We start from the raw sequence: 21091 nt of genomic DNA on the forward strand, positions 1-21091 counted from the left end.
CTCTTTTAGACATTTAGTGACCACTCATGCATATATATAGTTCATGGTGCTGCACACAAATACAAAGTCTGGTATGATCAGAAGGACACGCACGTTCCAATACGATCTTCAATGGCGGCGGCATTTTCTTCTCATGAAACTAGCTAGCGTTGTCTTTTCTCACAGTTTCTCTCATGTCCTCTTACTAACTACAATCCAAACTCCTTCCTCGGTACATACCATGTATTGAAAAAGGTTGTATACTGTTTTGTTATTCTCAGTCAAAATCTTGTTGTAGCACCCAAAAATTTAGCATCAATGGGGATCGTGTTTGAATTTTGACACCTTGCTAGACTCCATTGGATGAAGTAGCAGAAATCCTAACTGCAGGACCCAGTGATATATTATCTATTAATATTAACTCAAAAATTTGAAAAATAAATAAAATGAACCTAATTCATGTTGTCGGGTAATAGGTTGTTGGGCTTATATAGGTTCTTGTTGTCTTCGGAAACTCCCTCAGTTGAATACCTACAAAATCATGGGAGTTGTAAACATATAACATGAAATAATTGGACAAAAAATCTCAAATTTAAATTAAAATTGTAGATTTATGAGTTTGATACAGAGACCATGATATATTAATATTTTTTTTAACAGATCATATATTATTATTTTATTGATTATTTTATCTAAAAATGAACCAATCACAAATTATCACATAAACAATTATAAAAAAAATTATTAAAAAAATTGTTAAAAAAATATTTTCCTTGAATACAAAGATAAGCTCACACCTTTTAATTTCATAGTTTACTTCACCCTGAATAGGCCCATAACATAAGTGACCGACTTGTATAATTTTGAAAAAAAAAACGGTGATTTATTAATATATATATATAAAATTATATTTTTGGTAGAAATATCACAAAATTTATTTTAGACATGAATGAGTATTTCTTCTTAATATTCAGACCCTCGAGTGAAAATTGAAATGATATATTATTATTTATATCTGACTTCTCTTTAAATGTTTGGTTTAAGTTTTATCCCTTAAATATATGTCTGTGATAAAAAAAAAATGATATTATAAGTAAATCTATCTTTTTATGACTAAGTTTTCCCATAAGTTTCAATGTTAGCAGAAAAGCAAGGTTTTGCTTGTTTTCTATATTTTCAATCATTTTTATATTTCCTGTTAGTGAAATAATAAAAAAATATATTTCTAATTCTCTCAACGTATTCTGGTGAAATAACAAAAGTGAATTTTGAAAAATTGTAAATGTTAACTTGTTTTAAATCTAACTTTTGCATATTTTAAAAGAATTAAATTTTAAAATGTCAACATGTAAGGAAATAACAATTTATAAATTGTAGATTATTTGTTCATGGTTTGTATGCTCAAGGAACCATTTATCTTATGTGCAATCTAACTGTTAATAAATGTCACTAGGATTATATTTGAATGAGTATTTCTTCATTAAACATAATTTCTTTATCATGTATCTTATAATAACAGATAAATGCATTTTGCAAATTTTCTTTTCTACAATTACTGGAAGTATATACAATTCGTCTTTTATTACCTTCTGAGTATTGTTTTTTGAAAAAATAATATATTTTAAAATGTTATTGTGAAAAATATGGAGGTATAGAAAAAAAAAATGTAACAAGTGATATTAAAACAAGTCATTTAGGTTAATTCAATCATACTCACCACAGGTTGGTTACAAGTCAATCGAGTCTAACTTACTGTTTGAATTCATTCTGACTTATTATAGATTAATGAGTTAAACAGATTAATTCACTAACTCATTTAACAAAAACCTATTCTTTTTCAATTTCAAAGAAAATAGAAAAAAAACACATTCTAATTCAAATCAAAATAAATTTAAATCCAAAATTGTTAAATTCTAAAAACAATTTAAAATAAAAAAAATATATATATAATACAATTCAAAATCATCTTAAACTTCAAATATAATAAACTTTCTAAAGTGAATAAAAAGTTAAACAAATGATTCAATAAGATTAATTAAGCTTAGATAATGATTTAAACCAACCGAAATTAATTACTTAAACTACTTAAATTGCTTTAAGTATTATTAACAAACATTTTATTTTAAAATGTATTTTTTCCAAACTTATAAGCAATTTAGTGTAAATTGTTAATCAATTCAATCTATTTAGTTAACTTTTATTAACCTGTTTGTGTGTTTGTATGAGTTTCATAATTTTTATAAAATTTAAATAATTTTACATTTAAGATTTTTTGGTTGTATAAAACAATTTAAATTTACTAAATATTAATATTTTTATTTAAATAAACTATTTCAATTATAGTTAAATGAAAAAAGTTATTTTGATTATTTAAATGTATTGGTTAGTTATTTATTTAGTCTACATTAGTCAAAGTTATTTTTTAGTAAAGGGTCTATCTATAATTTAGTCTACATTTTTCAAAACCCTGATACCAAGGTTTATCTTTTTCCACTTGCATTAACAATAATTTATTTTCTATTAACTTCAATAAAAGTTTTGTGCTTGTAACGTCGGCCACAAATACTTTAATCAGTGTTCTGAACAGCAATAAAATAATAACATTTGTTAGTCAGAAAATAATCTTTATTAGCATTACCACAAAATTCCTAACTTATTTTAATAAAAAAGAATTTTTAAAAGAAAATTTTCCCATTATTAAATTCTGGAAACGTAAGAAGTAATTTCTGGGGTACAAGGAAATTTTTGAAGAACACGAGTTTTACTCCCTGTACCCGTGAATTTCTCCACGCACTCCCTCAAATTTTCAAAATGATATTTTGTTCTCTGAAAAGATGACTTAAGGAATTTAGGTTTCGGCAACGTTCTGGAATAAAATGTTTTGGAATATAATTTTAAAAAATATTTCCAAAACATGATTTTTGAAACAAATTATAGAGTGGTCAGATGTATTATGAAATTTATTTTTCAAAATAATTTTTTTTAAATATCCCTTAAAATATGTATGAGAGTTTTAGATTGAACTTTCCAAAATATATTAATTATATTTTAGAAAGAAAATTTCGAAATAATTTTTTTTCACATTTTCTCTTCTTCTTTTTCTTTATATACAGTGTTTTCCTTCTCTTCTTCGATGCAAAATAATTTTAAGCCTTTTTCTCTTAATGGGGTGCATTTAGTAATTATGTGGGTACGGAAGGTAAAAACCGACCTCCAGTGCATTTCTCCAATGCACTCCAACATCTCTTTAGATATATTACATGTCTTTACCTAATTATTACTCAGGGAATGTGTACTAGAAAAAAAAAATATTTTAGTATATTTCATATTAATTTTATTTAATAACAATAATAATAATAATAAATTATTCATTGTTATCATCATTATAATATTTCAGTAGCCTAAATTTATGTAAGACAGAAACATTGATCATCCATATGTAACTTTTCTAACTACAGACGCTTCATTTGTGTGCTACTGAACTCTTTTTTTCTTAAAATGATAATAACTGTTGTTTGAGTTTTTTTTTTTATTTAGTTCTCCATTTTTTAATTAAATATTTTTAATTTTTTCCGTTTAAAAATTATAATATCTTTATTTTAATGTAGTCGTTTAAAAAAATAGTTATTATATTTAAGGACTAAAATATCCTTGCTTAATATATTAGTTTATAAAATTCAACGTTTTAGCGAAATACATTTTGAAAAAAATTTAATATATGTTTTAGTAAAATGTTTTCATTGTAAAACATTTAATCAAACATTGAATTGGTTGAACAATGCATCTATGTGGCTTAAGAGTTATAAACATATTACATCTATTTTGTTGAGTTTGAAATTTCATCCATAACTCTTTACCACTACATTGAATATTATTGTTTAAGGTTTAGAACTATTGCTTGTTGAAAAGTAATCACTCAAATATTTTTCTTAATCGAACACCTTTCAAACACAACCATATTTTAAAAAAGAAATTCAACTAAAAAAACTATGTTAGATCCAAATGATTCAATTTCTAGATATCTACTTAAAACTATGTTAGATTCAAATGATTCAATTTCTAGATATCTACGTAGATAAATATTCCACGTCATATTAATCATCCACATGAAATTAAATTAATAAATAAAATATAAATTAAGATTATAATTAAATAATTTCAAAATAATTAAATTAGATAAGTTTTCATTGAATTTTTCATGAATTTACCATTTGTGTGCTTGTATCGCTGTAAAATAAATAAGAAACAATTAAATAAATAATTGAATAAGTATGAAATACTATCCATAAGTGAAGATACCCCTCACAAAGGTTTGGTGATAAGAAAATGATTTTTTGATAATTTTTTTCCAATCATTTATGTGATAATTTCTCATTGATTCATTTCAAATATACCACACAATAATTTTGAGAATGGCCCAGCACTGTTCACCTGGAATGATGAAGGCCCAATGCCTCAGCTGGCCTAGACGATTCATTTAAACGTAATATTACTTTGCATGCGTGGCATAAGTTGGAAAAAGAATGAGTGGAAGAGAGAGAGCGAGGCAGCAGAGCGTCAGAGGCGATGGAGAGAGAAAGCGTCGGAGGCTTCGTCGACGGCGTTCCGGCACGGCGGTTGCCGGAGATGAAGAAGAAGAAAAGATAGATCGCGACGAGGTGAGTAAGATAAACGTACACTTTTCAATTATTAACATGAAAATATTCTGAGACTGTTTTACATCACACACTGGAAAAAGAGGGAAGGAACTCTATATATAGAGTTCCATGGGGGAAGGGGAAAACACAAAACCGGTAAAACGAACTAACTGTCATGAGACAGTTAGGAGAATCAGAATGATTCTCAATAGCCTCCCCTCAAGCTGGACAGTGTATGTTTACCAGTCCAAGCTTGGGAGTAATCGTTCCGAATTTTACACGGTGTGGAAACTTCGTGAAGATGTCAGCTAGCTGTTCGTCGGATAGGACCGGAAGAAGACGTAAGAGGCCCTCCTGGAGTTTTTCGCGCACCACGTGACAATCAAGCTCTATGTGCTTGGTTCGTTCGTGGAAGCTCTGATTGTGGGCGATGTGTCGTGCTGATTTGTTGTCGCAATATAAAACAGGTACCCCAGCCTCTTCAATTTGAAAATCTTGCAAAAGATAGTGAAGCCACTGTATTTCGCATACGGTGGCAGCAAGAGCCCTGTACTCTACTTCAGTGGAAGATCTGGAAACAGTCTTCTGCTTCTTAGATTTCCAGGAAATGAGTGATGATCCAAGGAACACACAAAACCCTGTAGTGGATCTCCTTGTGTTGGGACATGTAGCCCAATCGAAGTCGCTAAAGGCCTTTAGTTGTCTAGGAGAATTAGCTGCAAAGAATAACCCTTCAGAAGGTGAGGATTTTATATATCTGAGAATATGTTGAATAGCTTGATAATGATATTGAGTAGGAGATTGCATAAATTGGCTGAGGAGATTGACAGTAAAACACAAGTCAGGTCTGGTATTGGTGAGGTAGAGTAACTTCCCTATCAATCTTCTATAAGATTCAGGATTGGTCAGATAGTTGTCCTCTTTGTATAGAGTGCTGGTGTCTTTCAGAAAAGGGGTAGAAGAAGGCTTGCAGCCTTGCATTCCTGTTTCCTCAAGTATGTCCAAGGCATACTTTCTTTGGCACAAATGAATTCCCTCCTTGGATCTTGCTACTTCAAGTCCAAGAAAGTATTTAAGCTCTCCAAGGTCTTTAATTCGAAACTTCTTGTGCAAGAGCTCTTTCATGTGATTAATTTCTTCTATAGAATTTCCTGTTAACACAATGTCATCCACATATACAAGTAAAGCAGTAAAACCAGTGGTAGTTCTTTTGGTAAACAATGAATGATCAGATTTGGATTGGCTATATTTAACAGATACAAGATAAGAAGATAGTTTTTCAAACCATTGCCTGCTAGCTTGCTTTAAGCCATATAAAGACTTCGTTAGCTTACATACCAGTCCTTCTCTGTGAGTGTTCATACCTGGAGGTAATTGCATATAGACTTCTTCCTTTAAATCTCCATGTAGAAAATCATTATCTACATCAAGTTGATGTAGAAACCAATTGTTTGAAGCAGCAAGAGCAATAAGAAGTCTAACAGTAGTAAGTTTAGCAACAGGGGCAAATGTGTCAAGATAGTCTATTCCTTCTTGTTGAGTGTATCCTTTTGCTACTAGTCTAGCTTTGTATCTCTCAATAGTACCATCAGTTTTGTATTTAATTTTATACACCCATTTGCATCCTATGGGAGTCTTTTCAGGAGGTAACTAAGTTAGAACCCAAGTATTATTATCTTCTAAGGCTTTAATTTCTTTACTCATAGCTTCCTGCCATTCAATTTTGGTTTTAGCTTCATTATAAGATTGTGGCTCTTTGTTGTTAGTAATAGTCATGATATATTTGGAGTATTTCTCAGATAGATTATTGCAATTCATGACAGCTTTAATAGGATAAGCAGTTTTAAGACTATTTTTAACAGATAAGGATTGGTGAACCTGATGAACATAGTCCTTTAGATAGTTTGGAGTCTTTCTGAGTCGACTTGATCTTCTGTTTCCATGATTTTCTTGATCATCAATATTGTTGTTGTTGTTATCTCTGTCAGCAGAAGCTTGTTCCTGTCCTTCTTGATCAAAATCATCTAACTCATCATTTCTGTCTTCAATCAAAGGATAATGATCTTTTAAAAGATCATTGATAGATTCAGCCTTCTCTTCCTCATTGACAGTGTCGAGTCTGTTGTCTTGTAGATTGTTGTAAGGAAATATATTTTCATAAAACATGACATTTCTGCTTATGAAAAGTTCTTTGGTGCTTAGATCTAAAATAATATATCCTTTTACACCACTCTTGTATCCTAGAAAAACTCCTTTCCTTGCTCTAGAATCAAGTTTGTTTCTGTTATTTTCTAGAGTTGAAGCAAAACATAAACTTCCAAAAACTTTAAAATCAAGATAAGTAGGAGTTTTGTTATAAAGCATTTCATAAGGAGTTTTGTTGTTGAGGATAGGTGAAGGCATTCTATTTATTAAAAAGACAGCATGCCCTACAGCGTAAGACCAATAAGCCTTAGGTATATTTGATTGAAAAAGGAGACTGCGTGTCACATTAAGGATGTGTTGGTGTTTTCTTTCAACAACAGAATTTTGTTGAGGTGTCTCAACACAACTAGTTTGATGATTAATACCATGCATGTTATAAAAGTTTTCACATCTAAACTCAGGCCCATTGTCAGATCTGATGCTTTTTACCATTTTGTTGAATTGATTCTTGATTTTAATGATGAAATTCTGTAGTAAATCCCTTGTTTGTCCTTTATTATTCATTAAGAAAATCCATGTGTGTCTAGTGTAATCATCAACAATCGTGAGGAAATACCTATGACCATGAACAGAAATAGTATTTAAGGGTCCCCATATGTCACAGTGTATTATTTCAAAACATTCACTGGTAGCAGAAATACTCTTTGGGAAAGATAACTTGTGTTGTTTAGCAAAATGACAGGTATCACAAACAGAATTGTCATCAACTTTAACATATGAAAAATTTTCACATATTTGTTTCACAATTCTATGTCCTGGATGACCCAGTCTAAGATGCCACAGGTTAGCATCAACACTTTTACAAGAGAAAACAGTCTTTGAATTATATCTTTGAACAGATTTAGGTAAGCTTTGCAGGTAATAGAGTCCATTGTAGGATTTAGCATATCCAATCGTCTTCAAAGTATGATTTTCCCTGATCTGGCATTGCTTAGAGGAAAAAGTTAGGTTGCAGTTCATATCCTTGATAAGACTTTGCACAGATATTAAAGTGAAACAGAAATCTGGTATATAAAGAACATTAAAAATGACAAATTCCTTAGTAAACTGCACAGTTCCAGCATGTTTCGCAATAAGCGTAGTATTATTTGGCAATTTTATAGAAATTGGTTTGATCTTGTAGAATGTAATAAAATTGTTTTTATCATGAGTAACATGGTCTGTAGCACCAATATCCACAATCCAAGAAAAAATACCTTGTTCATTCTCTGTTTCATCTCTTTGAACTTGATTGATTTTGTGTGTGGGAGGATCATCAATTTTGTCTATTATTTTGAGGAGTTTCTGCATCTGTTCAGGTGTAATGGAATTGAAACCATTGCCATTGTTGACATGTTGAACTTTCTGAGTTTCTCCAGAGTCAGTATTGCTTTGACAAGCATTAACACTTGTCCAGTCAGTTCTTTTCTCTTCTTTCTTGTACCAAGGAGGATAGCCATGTTTAGAGTAACACTCATCTATAGTATGGTTCATTTTGTTACAAAATGAACATTGCTTCCCGTAGTTGGGATTTCTTTCCCTTCCTCTGCCTTGGCCACAAAAACCAATTCCCCTTCCTTGATGCTCAGCTCCTCTTCCTTGAGTTTTCTAGTTCTGGTCAGGCCTCCATTGACCATTTCTTCCAGCAACATTAGCAAGGACTTTTACCTCTGTAGACATTTGTTTTTCTTGTCGTTCTTGTTGAATAATGAGTGAAAAAACGTGGTTGACATTCGGAAGAGGATCCATTAGGAGAATTTGCGCCTTAACAGTGTTGTAAGAATCGTTTAGACCCTTCAAAAAGCATATTACATGCTCGGCCTCTCTGTATTTTAAGGAAACTTTGGACAAATCGCAACTGCAAGGTGTGGCACAAACGCAAGTGGGTATAGGCCTCAAAGATTCCAGCTCCTCCCATAGAATTTTTAGATCAGTAAAAAATTGGCTTACCCCCCTTTCACCTTGTCTGATAGAATGTATTTCTTGTAGCAAGTCTGAGATTTTAAAGTAATCTCCCTTAGAAAACCTTTCCTTGAGCTCATCCCATAGCTCTTTAGCGTCTTCAATGTAGATCACGCTCTCGGCAATGTGGGGTGACAGAGTCTTCGTAATCCAAGATAGAATCATGACGTTGCATCTCTCCCAGGCGTCGTAGATAGCACCACTTTCTTGAGGTCTTTTTATCGATCCATCGATGAACTTTACTTTGTTCTTGGAAAGCAGAGCTCTCCTTAAGCTTATGCTCCAAGACGAATAGTTGTTTTCGTTCAGAACTTGCGTGATCAGAGTGAGGCCAGGATTTTCTCCTGGGTGCAAATAGTAGGGGCTAGCTGGGTTAGACGTTTGATCGATTTGATCCATGGCAGCAACAAGAAACCACCAAGAAGGCCCAAGAAACAAGCAAGAATCGAAGAACGAACAACGGAAGCAGAGCAAGCACTTAGACCTGCTCTGATACCATTTTGAGAATGGCCCAGCACTGTTCACCTGGAATGGTGAAGGCCCAATGCCTCAGCTGGCCCAGACAATTCATTTAAACGTAATATTACTTTGCATGCGTGGCATAAGTTGGAAAAAGAATGAGTGGAAGAGAGAGAGCGAGGNAGCAGAGNGNCAGAGGCGATGGAGAGAGAAAGCGTCGGAGGCTTCGTCGACGGCGTTCCGACACGGCGGTTGCCGGAAATGAAGAAGAAGAAAAGATAGATCGCGACGAGGTGAGTAAGAAAAACGTATACTTTTCAATTATTAACATGAAAATATTCAAAGACTGTTTTACATCACACACTGGAAAAAGAGGGAAGGAACTCTATATATAGAGTTCCATAGAGGAAGGGGAAAACACAAAACCGGTAAAACGAACTAACTGTCATGAGACAGTTAGGAGAATCAGAATGATTCTCAATAAATAAAATAAACATATTGCTAAAAAATTATTAAAAGTAGTCATTAACATATATATAGTCTTTTGATATAACCTGAAAAGCTTCACAAAGAAATCTCTTGACGTGGTATTAATAGCTTCGTAAAAAAAAAAAGTCTCATGACTTCAGTTTTACAGCATGGTATGACGTAGACTTATAACATATGAAATGACCGATAATGTTTCGTAACTAACGGTTCACACAGAATTCATAAGAGGCTCGTGAAGTTCTACACTGATTATAATAGAAAGAATTTTTTTTTTTAACAATTTTTTTAACAATACATTCATAACAGTTTGTAATTGATCTGTTTTAAATATTTTTTAAAATAAATTCAAATACATCAATAAAATAGTAATATGTGCTATGTTGTCAAAAAATCATCAAAATTTTTTTTTAAAATATTATTATTCTAATAAAAATTAGGATTAAATATGTTTTTAATCTCTGGGGCAATTTTGGTTTAGTCCTGTTTTAAACTAAGGTACAATTTAATCCTTCAACTTTAGAAAACTCTGGTTTTAGTTTTTTTTACCAAATTTTTTAATTTTATTTGTTGTTTCAAACACATTTCATTATAGAATTTGGATTGTTTACACTGTTTGACACATTTTTACTTCAATATTAACTGAGAATTGCGTTTGAAACCGCAAATAAAGTTAAAAAATTTTGGTAAAAAGGATTAAAACCAAAGTTTTCTAAAGTTGAATGACTAGATTGTACCTTAGTTTGAAGAGAGACTAAAACTAAAGTCGTCCCAAAATATAAAAACTAAAAACATATTTAACTTTAAAAATTATAAAAATGCAAAAAAAAAGAGATAACGAAAATGCATGGAAAAGAGAACATGAAAGTACAAAGAAAGAGAAAACATAAACGAAAGAACACAGATGAAAGTTGCATGAGAAAAACAACACATTTTTTTATTATGAAAGTACTATAACTATAAATTGAATGACAAATCTTTATACAAGTGTCGTTGTTTTTTCAAGTTTTAACTGTGGTTTTTTATATAAATGTCATTATTTATTTCTTAATCAATTTTTAAAACGAAATTCTTTATATAATCATCCTAATATTTATTTTTAATGGCAACCATCGTACAGTTTTTTACCACAACAGCTTATTAAATGTCATAAATCGATGTTTTGAAAAACCTTTTTTCACATTAGTAAAATTCACTTTAATTGTTGTATCTATAATAATCATAGATTAAGAGAGAATTACAACTATCTTTAACCCTGTTAACTCACTCGATATTAAATAAAGTTTCTTATACCAACACCTCTCATCTAGGCCCACACGCATCAATACCAAACCCAACAAATTTAGAAATTATATTTTATAAGGTTTATTGGTCTATATGAAAGTTGTATTCCTCTATTTTAAAATAATATTTTTGTTAAGATTAAAAAAATACTACAACATTCCAAGGCGCAACAAAATAAACGTTGTTAGTAAATACTTAATTACATATATACAAATTATTATAATGTTAAAACTTATTTAAGAATAAAAATTTTGGTTGGGTGTTCTGACCACGGGAATGCTTCCATGAATTAATATAATATGATTCCTTTTTTATTTTTATATAAAACTCCCACCTTACACGAGTTAAATTTGAAAAGAGAAACAATTTTAACTTCAAATTTGTTTGAATCCATTAGTTTTTAAGATATTATTATTTCTGTCATGATTGTTGGAGTTAATTATGTGTACGATGACAAAATAATATGTTGGCAGCATTATTTAAAGTTATCTCGATTTTGAAAAAAAAAAAATCTGTGTATTAACTATGGCTTTAAATTTTTTATATTGGAATCAAGATAAAATGTGTATTTTTTTAATATTAAATAAAATAGTACGTGTATGTATATATTTATGTTATTTCTATAATTATTTCATTTTAAATTATTAAAATATTTTAAATTATTAAATAATTTAAAAACATTTATTTGTGTATTGTATATGATCAAGTATTTATTCGTTATATTAATATTTATTTTCTTTAACATGTGTCATCATTTTATTGATTTGTTTAAATTTATATTTAAAAAAATATTTGAAACAGATGAATATAAATAATTATATATGTGTTATATAAAAGTTGTCAAAAAAAATTATTAAAAAAATATATAAAAATTTGCTTAATTTAAAAAGAGTAGGACCACACGTATATGAGAAGCCTATATTCAAGTACTATTTTTTATTTCTTTTGAAGCGTGCAATTAGTCGTAGTTATTTTCTGTATTAGTTTGTATTCTTTTTGAAGTTAGGTTAATTCATTTTCTCAAATGTTTGATGGGAAACTGGTTATTTATGGTGTATTTATTTTGGGGAAATTTGCATTTATTTTTAATGTGAAACTATAGCAAAGTTCATTGGAAACTAGAAAAGTCCACCTCAAATACCACAAGAAACAAATAGAGGAAAAGGAGAGAATTAGACACCCAAGAATTAACATGGTTCAATTAGAGTATTAATAAGTCTTACATTAATTTAATACTTAAAATTATACAGACAGTCTACATTAAAATATTGATTAAGAAATGAAATCAACAAACCAAATCAGACAGATTATATTCAATAAGACCTCACCACTAAAGTAAACATTGATTGGTCAAAAGTGAAAAACTAAGCATAGGTTCATTATTCTCGCAAGCTGATCATAGTTGGTAACAGCACTAACGATACATTAACAATAAATATAAGGAAAAAGTTCTTTTAACAGCTATCTAATTTTAACAATATTTTGACAAATGCGATAGTTTGTGATTCGTCAGTTTCAAATATTTTTTAAACATAAATTCAAACAGTAAAAAAAATTATTAAAAAAAGTTGTAAAAATATCAGAATTCATAAATAAAAGTTTATGACTCTCATTATCTAACATCTTCCACATCGCTTTTGAAGCTTTTGAGTGGTATTATATACCATTTTAAAGTTGGATCCTGATATTTTAACAACTTTTTATAACAAGACATATTTTGTTTGAATTTATTTTTGAAAAAATATTTCAAAGGAAATGTTATCACATATATTTGTCAAAAATTGTTAGAAAAGAGTGGTTAAAAGAATTATTTTGTTTGAAGTTTGAGTGATTTGAGCTCTTCAATAAGCTCTTTCAAATTGTTGTGAGAAGTGCCACCACTCTGAATCGCTTTCTTTGCTTCATCACTAAGCACTTTCACTCTCCTCCTCATTTCTACACACTCTTCTCCACCCATCACCAAAACAACTGCTTTTCGTATCTCCTCCCTCTTCACTGTTTCACTCCCAAAATCATTCAAGTTTCGCCATTCCTTTGCTCCAACCGAAACTCCAATTTTCAACACATCCACCACCAACTTCTCATTGAAAAACTGCTCCGAAAATATAGGCCAAGCCACCAATGGCAGTCCTGCAATCACACTTTCAAACACAGTGTTCATCCCACAGTGAGTCACCACTGCCCCAGTTGCAGGATGGTCTAGTATAGCAAGTTGTGGTGCCCAACCCCATATCAGATACCCTCTGTTGCTTTCTTGCACCCTCTTTTCAAATTCCTCCAGAAAACCCTTATCCCCATGATCGTCGTTTTTCCTAACCACCCATATGAAATCATGTCCACAATCTTCAAGTGCGTGGGCTATTTCAACAAGCTGTGCGGTAGGAAACTTGTTCATACTCCCAAAACTCACATACAAAACAGAGTTCTCTTTCTTCGTATCAAGCCATCTCATCAACTCTTCGTTTGTTCCTTTTCCTTCTCCTTCTTTTGCATGCCCTCTACCAGCCTTATCCAACTCATCTTGGTTCACCCACAACGAAACTGGTCCTATACTCCAACTTTTAGTACCCATGACCCTCTTGTAATGCTCCTCGTAAGCTCCCTCAAACTCGTAAAAGCTCTTGAACAGTGACCCGTAGCTCTTTTTCTCTGATTCTTTAATCATCTTCTTTAAATAGGTATAGGGCTTTGGTGCTCTAAGCCAATCCGGTAACTGCGAGCGTGTCATCTCCAACTTGTGGGGCAACCCAGGAAGCTCAAAACTCTCACCATCCGAATCTACCTATGAAACACATACACAACCCGCTTCAAAAAAGTAGAAAAACTCACAAGACATACTGAACTTTGTAATTTGATTCGGTTTCAGATGTACATATTTAAGAATCTTGCTTTTATACCTTGGCGTGAGGAGCAAACTCTTCAACGCAGTTCATTGCACAGTGAGAAAAGTAACTGGCCCCGACATAAACGAGCCTTGGAATTCCGAGTTCAGCGGCTGCATCGGCACTCCATGGGTAGAACATGTCGGTGACAATGAAATCAGGTTTCATAACACGGAAGAGTTCCTGGTACTGGCCTTGGAGAATGGACAGTGCCTCGCTGATTTTCATCGTCAAGAGTGGAGGAGTGTCAGCGTTGATGGTTTCAATACCTTCTGGCAAACCAGGGACTTGTGGGAACTTTACCACATGGGTTCGAATGGGGCGGCCACGGCTAGAATCACGGTCGATGGAGCTCTGGAAGACGGCAGCGTTTGCTGGTGTGGTGATTATCGTCACATCCACGCCGTGTATAGCGAAGAGTCTCGCCATATCCACCACCGGAATTAGGTGACTGGTTGAGATGAATGGAAGAAAAATAGCCTTCAGCATTTCAGCTTCACCTTTGACCTCACAGGACCCCATGGTTTTCGATCTTTAATGGAGAATGATCTATTCATTACGCTTTCGAGTTTCTTTTCTCTTTATATACATTAGATAAATCCTTTTTCTATTCTTCTACTTCCTCTGGATCAATGTCAGAGATGAAAATTAACATTGCAATAATGTAAAGGATATCGATATTTTAATAATTCCTTTTAACAATTTTTTTACAAAATAATAAGTGTCTTGTGTGATCATTATTTATTGGCCTATTTGAATTTATGTTTAAAAAATATTTAAAACGGATCAATCACAAGGTAGTAAAAAATTGTTAAAAAAGTGTTGTTAAAAGAAGTTTTTCGTTATTTTAAAAAAATATTTGAGACGGACTAATCAACTGTCGTGTTGTTAAAAAGTTGTCAAAAGATAGTTGTTAAAAAAACTTTTTCCTATTATAAAAAGGTGATTACAAACACAGTTTTCTTTAAAATAATAATATTTTAACAACTTTTTTATAACAAGACATATGTTACCATTTTATTAATCTATTTAAATTTATTTTTAAAAAGATATTTAAAACAAATCCATCACAAATTATTATGTACATATTGTCAAAAATTATTAAAAAGAAATGGTTAAAAGAATATTTTTCTTTCTTTAATTATTACTCTTTTAAAAAATATTTAAAAGGGTGGATTCATTTCAATGTAAAAGATGGAATCCATCGTGTCATTCTTGATCTTCGGATACTCCAAAGAAATACGAAATACGTCGTGCGATTAAAAAGGAAAACAATTTATTAGAAAGGAGAATGGGCTGAAAGATTAATTAATGTAACACATGGAACGCAAGGGATTATTTTAAAAAGGTGTTCAAGGAAATGCTGTTTTTTTAGTCAACAGGTATACTTTTAAAATTGATACATGATCCATAGAAATCTGAAATATTATATAGATAGATAAGCTGAATTAAGAGATACGTTATGTTATATATGTTTGATACTAGAATAACATGAAAATACAAGTAAAATATGTATTATATGATATAAAGAAAGACAATGAGTAGTATATTGCCTCTCTTTTTTAACTAAAGGGTGTTCATAATATGATTGTAGAATTATATCGACACGATTTTTTCTCTTCTTTAACCAAAAGGTGTTGATATATGATTATAGAAACATATCAATACAAATTTTTATTTTCTTTAACTAAAGGGTGTTCATATACGATTATAAAACATATCAAGACAAATCTTATTTTCCAGTCGTTTTGAAAGAGGAGAAAATATAAAGAAAATGAAAAATATAATACATCATGTCATAAAGAAAAAAGAAAAAGAAAATGTGACGAAAGTAGGATAAAATAAAATGTAGATGTGTATAAATTTATACAAAATCGTCATATTAACAAGCTGTCATTGTCAGGCTTATAAATTTTGAATTTGAGACTCTTAAACAACCTAGAAAATGGAGAATGCAATAAGTTTCTTTACAAGTTTCTAGGTGTAATAAATTCGATCTGTGTTAAACAAAGTTTGCTTCATTCACTCGAGTCAACGTGCATGGATTGTATAAGATGGAGAGAGGTTTGAAAATACGTGTTTTTAAATGTAAAAGACAAATTTCCTATGGAAAATATATTTTTTATATCTGTAAAGAATATACAGAAAAAATTTTAATAATTAAAAAAGATAATTAAATATAGTTTTGGATTTCTAAATTATAGTGAAAAATTGAACTTAATCTTTTTTTAAAAAAAAAAAATTGGTTTTGTCTTGTTTCTTACTTTTAAAAATCAATAGATTTAGTTTCTTTCATTCAATAAAGCATTAATTTTTGTCTAATACGTTATCATTTCTCACGTCTTACAAAATTTAATGCTATTGAACGGAGTTAGAAAGAATAAATCTATTTTTTTATGAGAGCTAAACACAATTAAAATTTTGAACCATCCAATTTCAATTTTGTCTTATAGTTTAAGAAAAAAAAAATTAAAACCTATCAAACTAGAATATAAAAATTAAAACCTATCAGACTAAAAACTACTAAATTATACCAATTTTTTTTGTTTAATTTATTATTTGTATGATTTTCCCGACTAAAGTACTATCGATTCAAATTCGTGAATCATTATGTCAACCTGTGCGCTAACCCCATAAAATATTAAAATATAAAGATTTGATACACAAAACACGCATCTATAAATATACGCATTTAAAAGAATTATAATTTATTATTAGTAGACAGCATCCGAAAGATCTAGATCCAAATATCATAATTAATATGAAGAGAGTTCACAAACATATATTATATATACTTACATTCATCAAACTAAAACTAGAGTCGTTGAAATGAGTTAGGATCCGCAAGTCAACTCGGCTCACTACGGGTTTGGGTTGAGTTGGGTTTGAAAAAATTAAATTTTTTTATGTAGGTCATACTTTACTTTATTATTTTACTTTTTTTAATTTATTATTTTATTTATCAAATCTTAAAAAGTAAAATACTTTCTTCACAAAAAAGTAATATCTGTTCTCATAAATCACTCTCACATATCTTGCTCTCATTTGCAACTCTCACTTCTTCACTGAAATTAGGAGCAGATTTTTTTTAACTCTCACTTATTCACTGAAATTAGGAGCAGGTTTTTTTTGTATGTTTTTTGTGTTTGTTTTTTGATGACATTTGGATTATATTATACTTTTTTATTATTATTTTGAATTATTTTCAGTTTAATATCATTGAGAGTGAAATTTGTTTAAATTTCAATATAGAAAGTTTATAATTTTTTTATTTAAAAAAATTTTAATTAAATGGACTAGTGAGCCGACCCGTTTACCCACCAACCCGTGGTGGGTCGAGCTGGATTCAGATTTTTCTGACTCGCTAATAAATGAGGCAGGTTGGATTGATTTACTAATTAACCAACCCGTGGTAAACCGAGCCGGATTACTTATTTTGACAACTCTAACTAAAACTATAAGATAATCTTAAATAATACATTCATGAAACTAAACATCTTAACTTGTTTTTATCTATTCTCCTCTGTTTAAAATGAGACAAAATGGTTCCTTTCACATGTCTAAAATAATTTGATTTTTTTCTTATGTTTTAAGAAATCACATGATGGATTATGAGAGTTAACACTGACATGTTACTTTTTTTTGACAATTTAAAATAATTATTTTTATAATATTTTGACATAATACACATATCTTTTTTTATTAAATTTAAAATAAGTTAACATAACAAATAAATAATAAAATTATTATTAAGTTTAAAATAAGTTAACATAACAAATAAATAATAAAATAATGAGATAATTATAAAAAAAATACTTTAGAAAAAATATGCATGAGAAAGGGAGTTGTAAAAAGATACAAAAGAAATATATGTATGTAAATATTTGAGCTATTTATGTTTTTTTAACACAGATCAAATACCTAACTTTAATTAAGTCAAGATAAAAAGTTTCATCTCTAAACTAACAAAATTATACTTATTTTAATTCAATTAGCTTTAAAATACCACTATAATATACGAATGTCACACACAATATATATATATATATATATATATATATATATATATATATATATATATATATATATATATATATATATATATATATANATAAATCAAAACATAATAAAACTACTACATCTCGCAAGTCTACATAAACTTAATATATTCATCAATTATGTACTTACTTTTTAAGTGTCTAGCACGAATAATTCTAATATCATCATCAAGATCAGTAATTAAACTTCACTAAAAAAAAACATGTTGTCTATTTTAGACTTTAATTTTCATAATTTATGACATCATACTTAAGTTTGTAAAAATCCAAACAAGTGAATAATTGAAGTTAATTTTCTTTATCTGAAATTCTTATGCTTGTTGTGGAAAAGTTTCTAAACAGATGAAATAGAAAAAAAAAAGTTTTGCATTGCTTATTATGGAAGGTTTGATTTAAAAAGAAAAGGAAAATCACTATAAACTTAAATAACCTTTTTAAGTCATATCACACACATCATTCAACAAAACAACACATGCATGTGAAGATAAACAACTAAGTGGGGATACGAGAAAGAAAAAAAAAAAAACTTACTAAAGAAATCTAATAGGGTTAAAAACTTGATTACCTTACAGGTTAGGTGTTCTTATGAGAAAAAAAAAATCTAACAAATTTTTAAAAAATATATAGATTTTAAAATAGAGAAAATGTGTTAGATAAATGAAAAATAAATTTATTTTATAATATATGTCATTTTTTATAACTTTAAAATTATTTTAAAAAATTATTTTCCATTTATCCTAAATATCCCTAATAGAACTATGAAATAAAGTTATTACAAGTTACATGTTTACTAATATCTTATTTTGTAAAAAGCTAATAAATTGCAAAGAAAGCTAATGCTAAAAACTAATAAATTGATCATCGTATTACATAAATATATGTATATAATAGTAATAATAATAATAATAATAATATAATTTGTTAGTTTAATAATAAAAAATTGTATTTATTCTAATTACTTTAGTTGTTGTAAATATGTTTTTTTTTATCTCACTCACATGTTAAATCAATCCTAAAATGACATATTTATCATTTTATTAACTACCCTTATAAAATAATAATAATACATTCAAGTTAAACTTACACGTACGTGATGACGATTGTGTGAAATTTATCTTTTAGGAAATTGTCATTTTGTCAATTTTGATAGTGAAAGATTTTCCTAATTCCAGAAAGGAGATTGAGAGTGTATTTTTCAAGAAAAATGATAAACTTTTATGGGTATATTTATTCTACAATTTACATATTGATTAAAATAATATAATATTTTTAATTAAATTAACATATTTATTAATTAAATTTATTTGTGATTTATTATGTGAATAGTAACATATTCAAATATTATATAATTATTAAAAGGTTTTTTGAAATTTTTATAATCATCATAATTTATAATAACATTATTTAGTTATGTTATGATAAAGACCATGGCATCTTTGTTTTTCTTGTAACACCACAACATTTTAATTAAATTGGTATGACTGTAAATTAAAATCTTTATAAATAATAGAGCCGTCAAAATGGGTTACAACCCGCGAGCCAATCCGGTCCACCACGGGTTTGAGTCGAGTTGGGTTTGAAAAAATTGAATTTTTTTTATATGGGTCAGATTTCAATGCAGCTCATTTAAACCCGACTCATGCGGATTGAACCTGTGGTGGGTCGGGTTGACCCGTCAACCCACCTACCTAATTTTATTTTTTGAATTTATTATTTTATTTATGAAACTTATGGCATATAAGAAACTTATTTGTATGTTTTTTGCGTTTTTTTTGTTGATGACATTTGGATTATATTGTACTTTTTATTATTATTTTGAATTGTCTTCAGTTTAACATCATTTTTTTGAGAGTGAAATTTGTTTAAACTTGAATATAGAAAGTTTGTAATTTTTTTTATTTAAAAAATTGTAATTAAATGGGCTAGTGAGCCAACTCGTTTACCCAACAACCTGTGGTGGGTCGAACTGGGTTCAGATTTTTCTGGCTTGCGAATAAATGAGTCGGATTGGGTTAGTGACCAACCTGTAGTGGGCCGGACCGGATCGAGTCAAGTTACCCATTTTGACCGCTCTAAAAATAATGTCAACTGAAAATAATTTTACAAGTGATATATAACACATTTTTATATTTATTTGATAAATAATATAAAGATAAAATATTATAAAAATATAATTTTTTGTATTTAAAAGAAAAGTAAAAAATATATAAAAATGCAAAATGAAATGTAAAAAGATCATTTTTCTAATTATTAGAATACACGTTTGCAAATCATGTCATGCATTATCGTTGTCTGTGATGTATAGAGACTCTCTTTTTTTCATGATAACTGACAATTATCACCAATAACTTCTGACAGCAAAGGAAATACTGAAGCTTAGTTGATGACTATTTTTGGAGTAATTCTCCCTGCACCTCCTGGATCTCGTCCTGCACCTCCTGCACACTTTTAATTCCAACTGTGCCCCTATCAGGCTATAGTCTAGGATTTATAAAAAGTAACTCCGCAATTCAAAAAAACCCTACACCCCTATTTTCATCTTCTCTGACCAGTCTTCCTCACCTTCCCTCCCCTCCAACCAGTGCATCCCCTCCTTCCCAGTGCAACCAGTGCATCCCCCCTCCTTCCCAGTGCATCCCCCCTCCTTCCCAGTGCATCCTCCGTAACTTGGTGCTATCGCGTGGGCTGTCAGCGTAGGAGGTAGCTCGAGCTAGCTAACAGATCTGGCGTGAAGGTAAGTATTTCTCCACCACCACTGCTAGTTGTATAGTTGTAGATCTGGGATCTGGTTTGTTAATCGCAAGTGGTGCTGGAACCGCAAGTCGTTTTGCGGTTAAGGCCCGCCGCAGCTCGATCGGCGTCGCAAACAACCGCGGTTCGATCTGCGGTTGTTTCGGAAAGGGGTGCAGGGGAGACACGCTATGCAACCGCAAATCGGTTGGCGGTTAGTGAGAGCCGCAGCTCGACCAGCGTCTACAGACAACCGTTGTTCGAACTGCGGTTGTTTCCGATTGGGGGGTGCATGGTGAAACGCAGCTCAAGCTGCGTTGAAGCGGGACGCAGTTCAGACTGCGGTTAAGGATTTTTTTTTTTTCGTTTTTTTTTTAAAACGTTTTTTTTTAATTTTAGATTGTTTGTTAATTTTTTTTAAGTTTATAAA

At 30.2% G+C, this 21091-nt stretch overlaps 1 protein-coding gene across 1 annotated transcript; it reads right to left on the reverse strand.

Annotated features, from left to right (window-relative positions):
- Positions 1–12289: 12289 nt before the first annotated feature.
- On the reverse strand, positions 12290–14438 carry LOC106771397 (soyasapogenol B glucuronide galactosyltransferase). Its single transcript, XM_014657369.2, has 2 exons — positions 13889–14438; positions 12290–13773 (listed from the first exon to the last, which is right to left on the reverse strand). Exons 1-2 carry the CDS (start codon positions 14393–14395, stop codon positions 12799–12801), a joined length of 1482 nt encoding a protein of 493 aa, XP_014512855.1. The 5' UTR covers positions 14396–14438; the 3' UTR covers positions 12290–12798.
- Positions 14439–21091: the final 6653 nt, after the last annotated feature.

This window comes from Vigna radiata, chromosome 8, assembly GCF_000741045.1.
Source record: "Vigna radiata var. radiata cultivar VC1973A chromosome 8, Vradiata_ver6, whole genome shotgun sequence".
In the NCBI taxonomy this organism is placed as follows: Eukaryota; Viridiplantae; Streptophyta; class Magnoliopsida; order Fabales; family Fabaceae; genus Vigna; species Vigna radiata.

Excerpts from the sequence above, each read along its gene's own strand:
- LOC106771397 (XM_014657369.2), bottom strand. The coding sequence starts at position 14,395 with ATGGGGTCCTGTGAGGTCAAAGGTGAAGCTGAAATGCTGAAGGCTATT. Across the intron at positions 13,774-13,888 it reads AGTTTGCTCCTCACGCCAAG|GTAGATTCGGATGGTGAGAG; the intron begins GTATAAAAGCAA and ends TGTGTTTCATAG.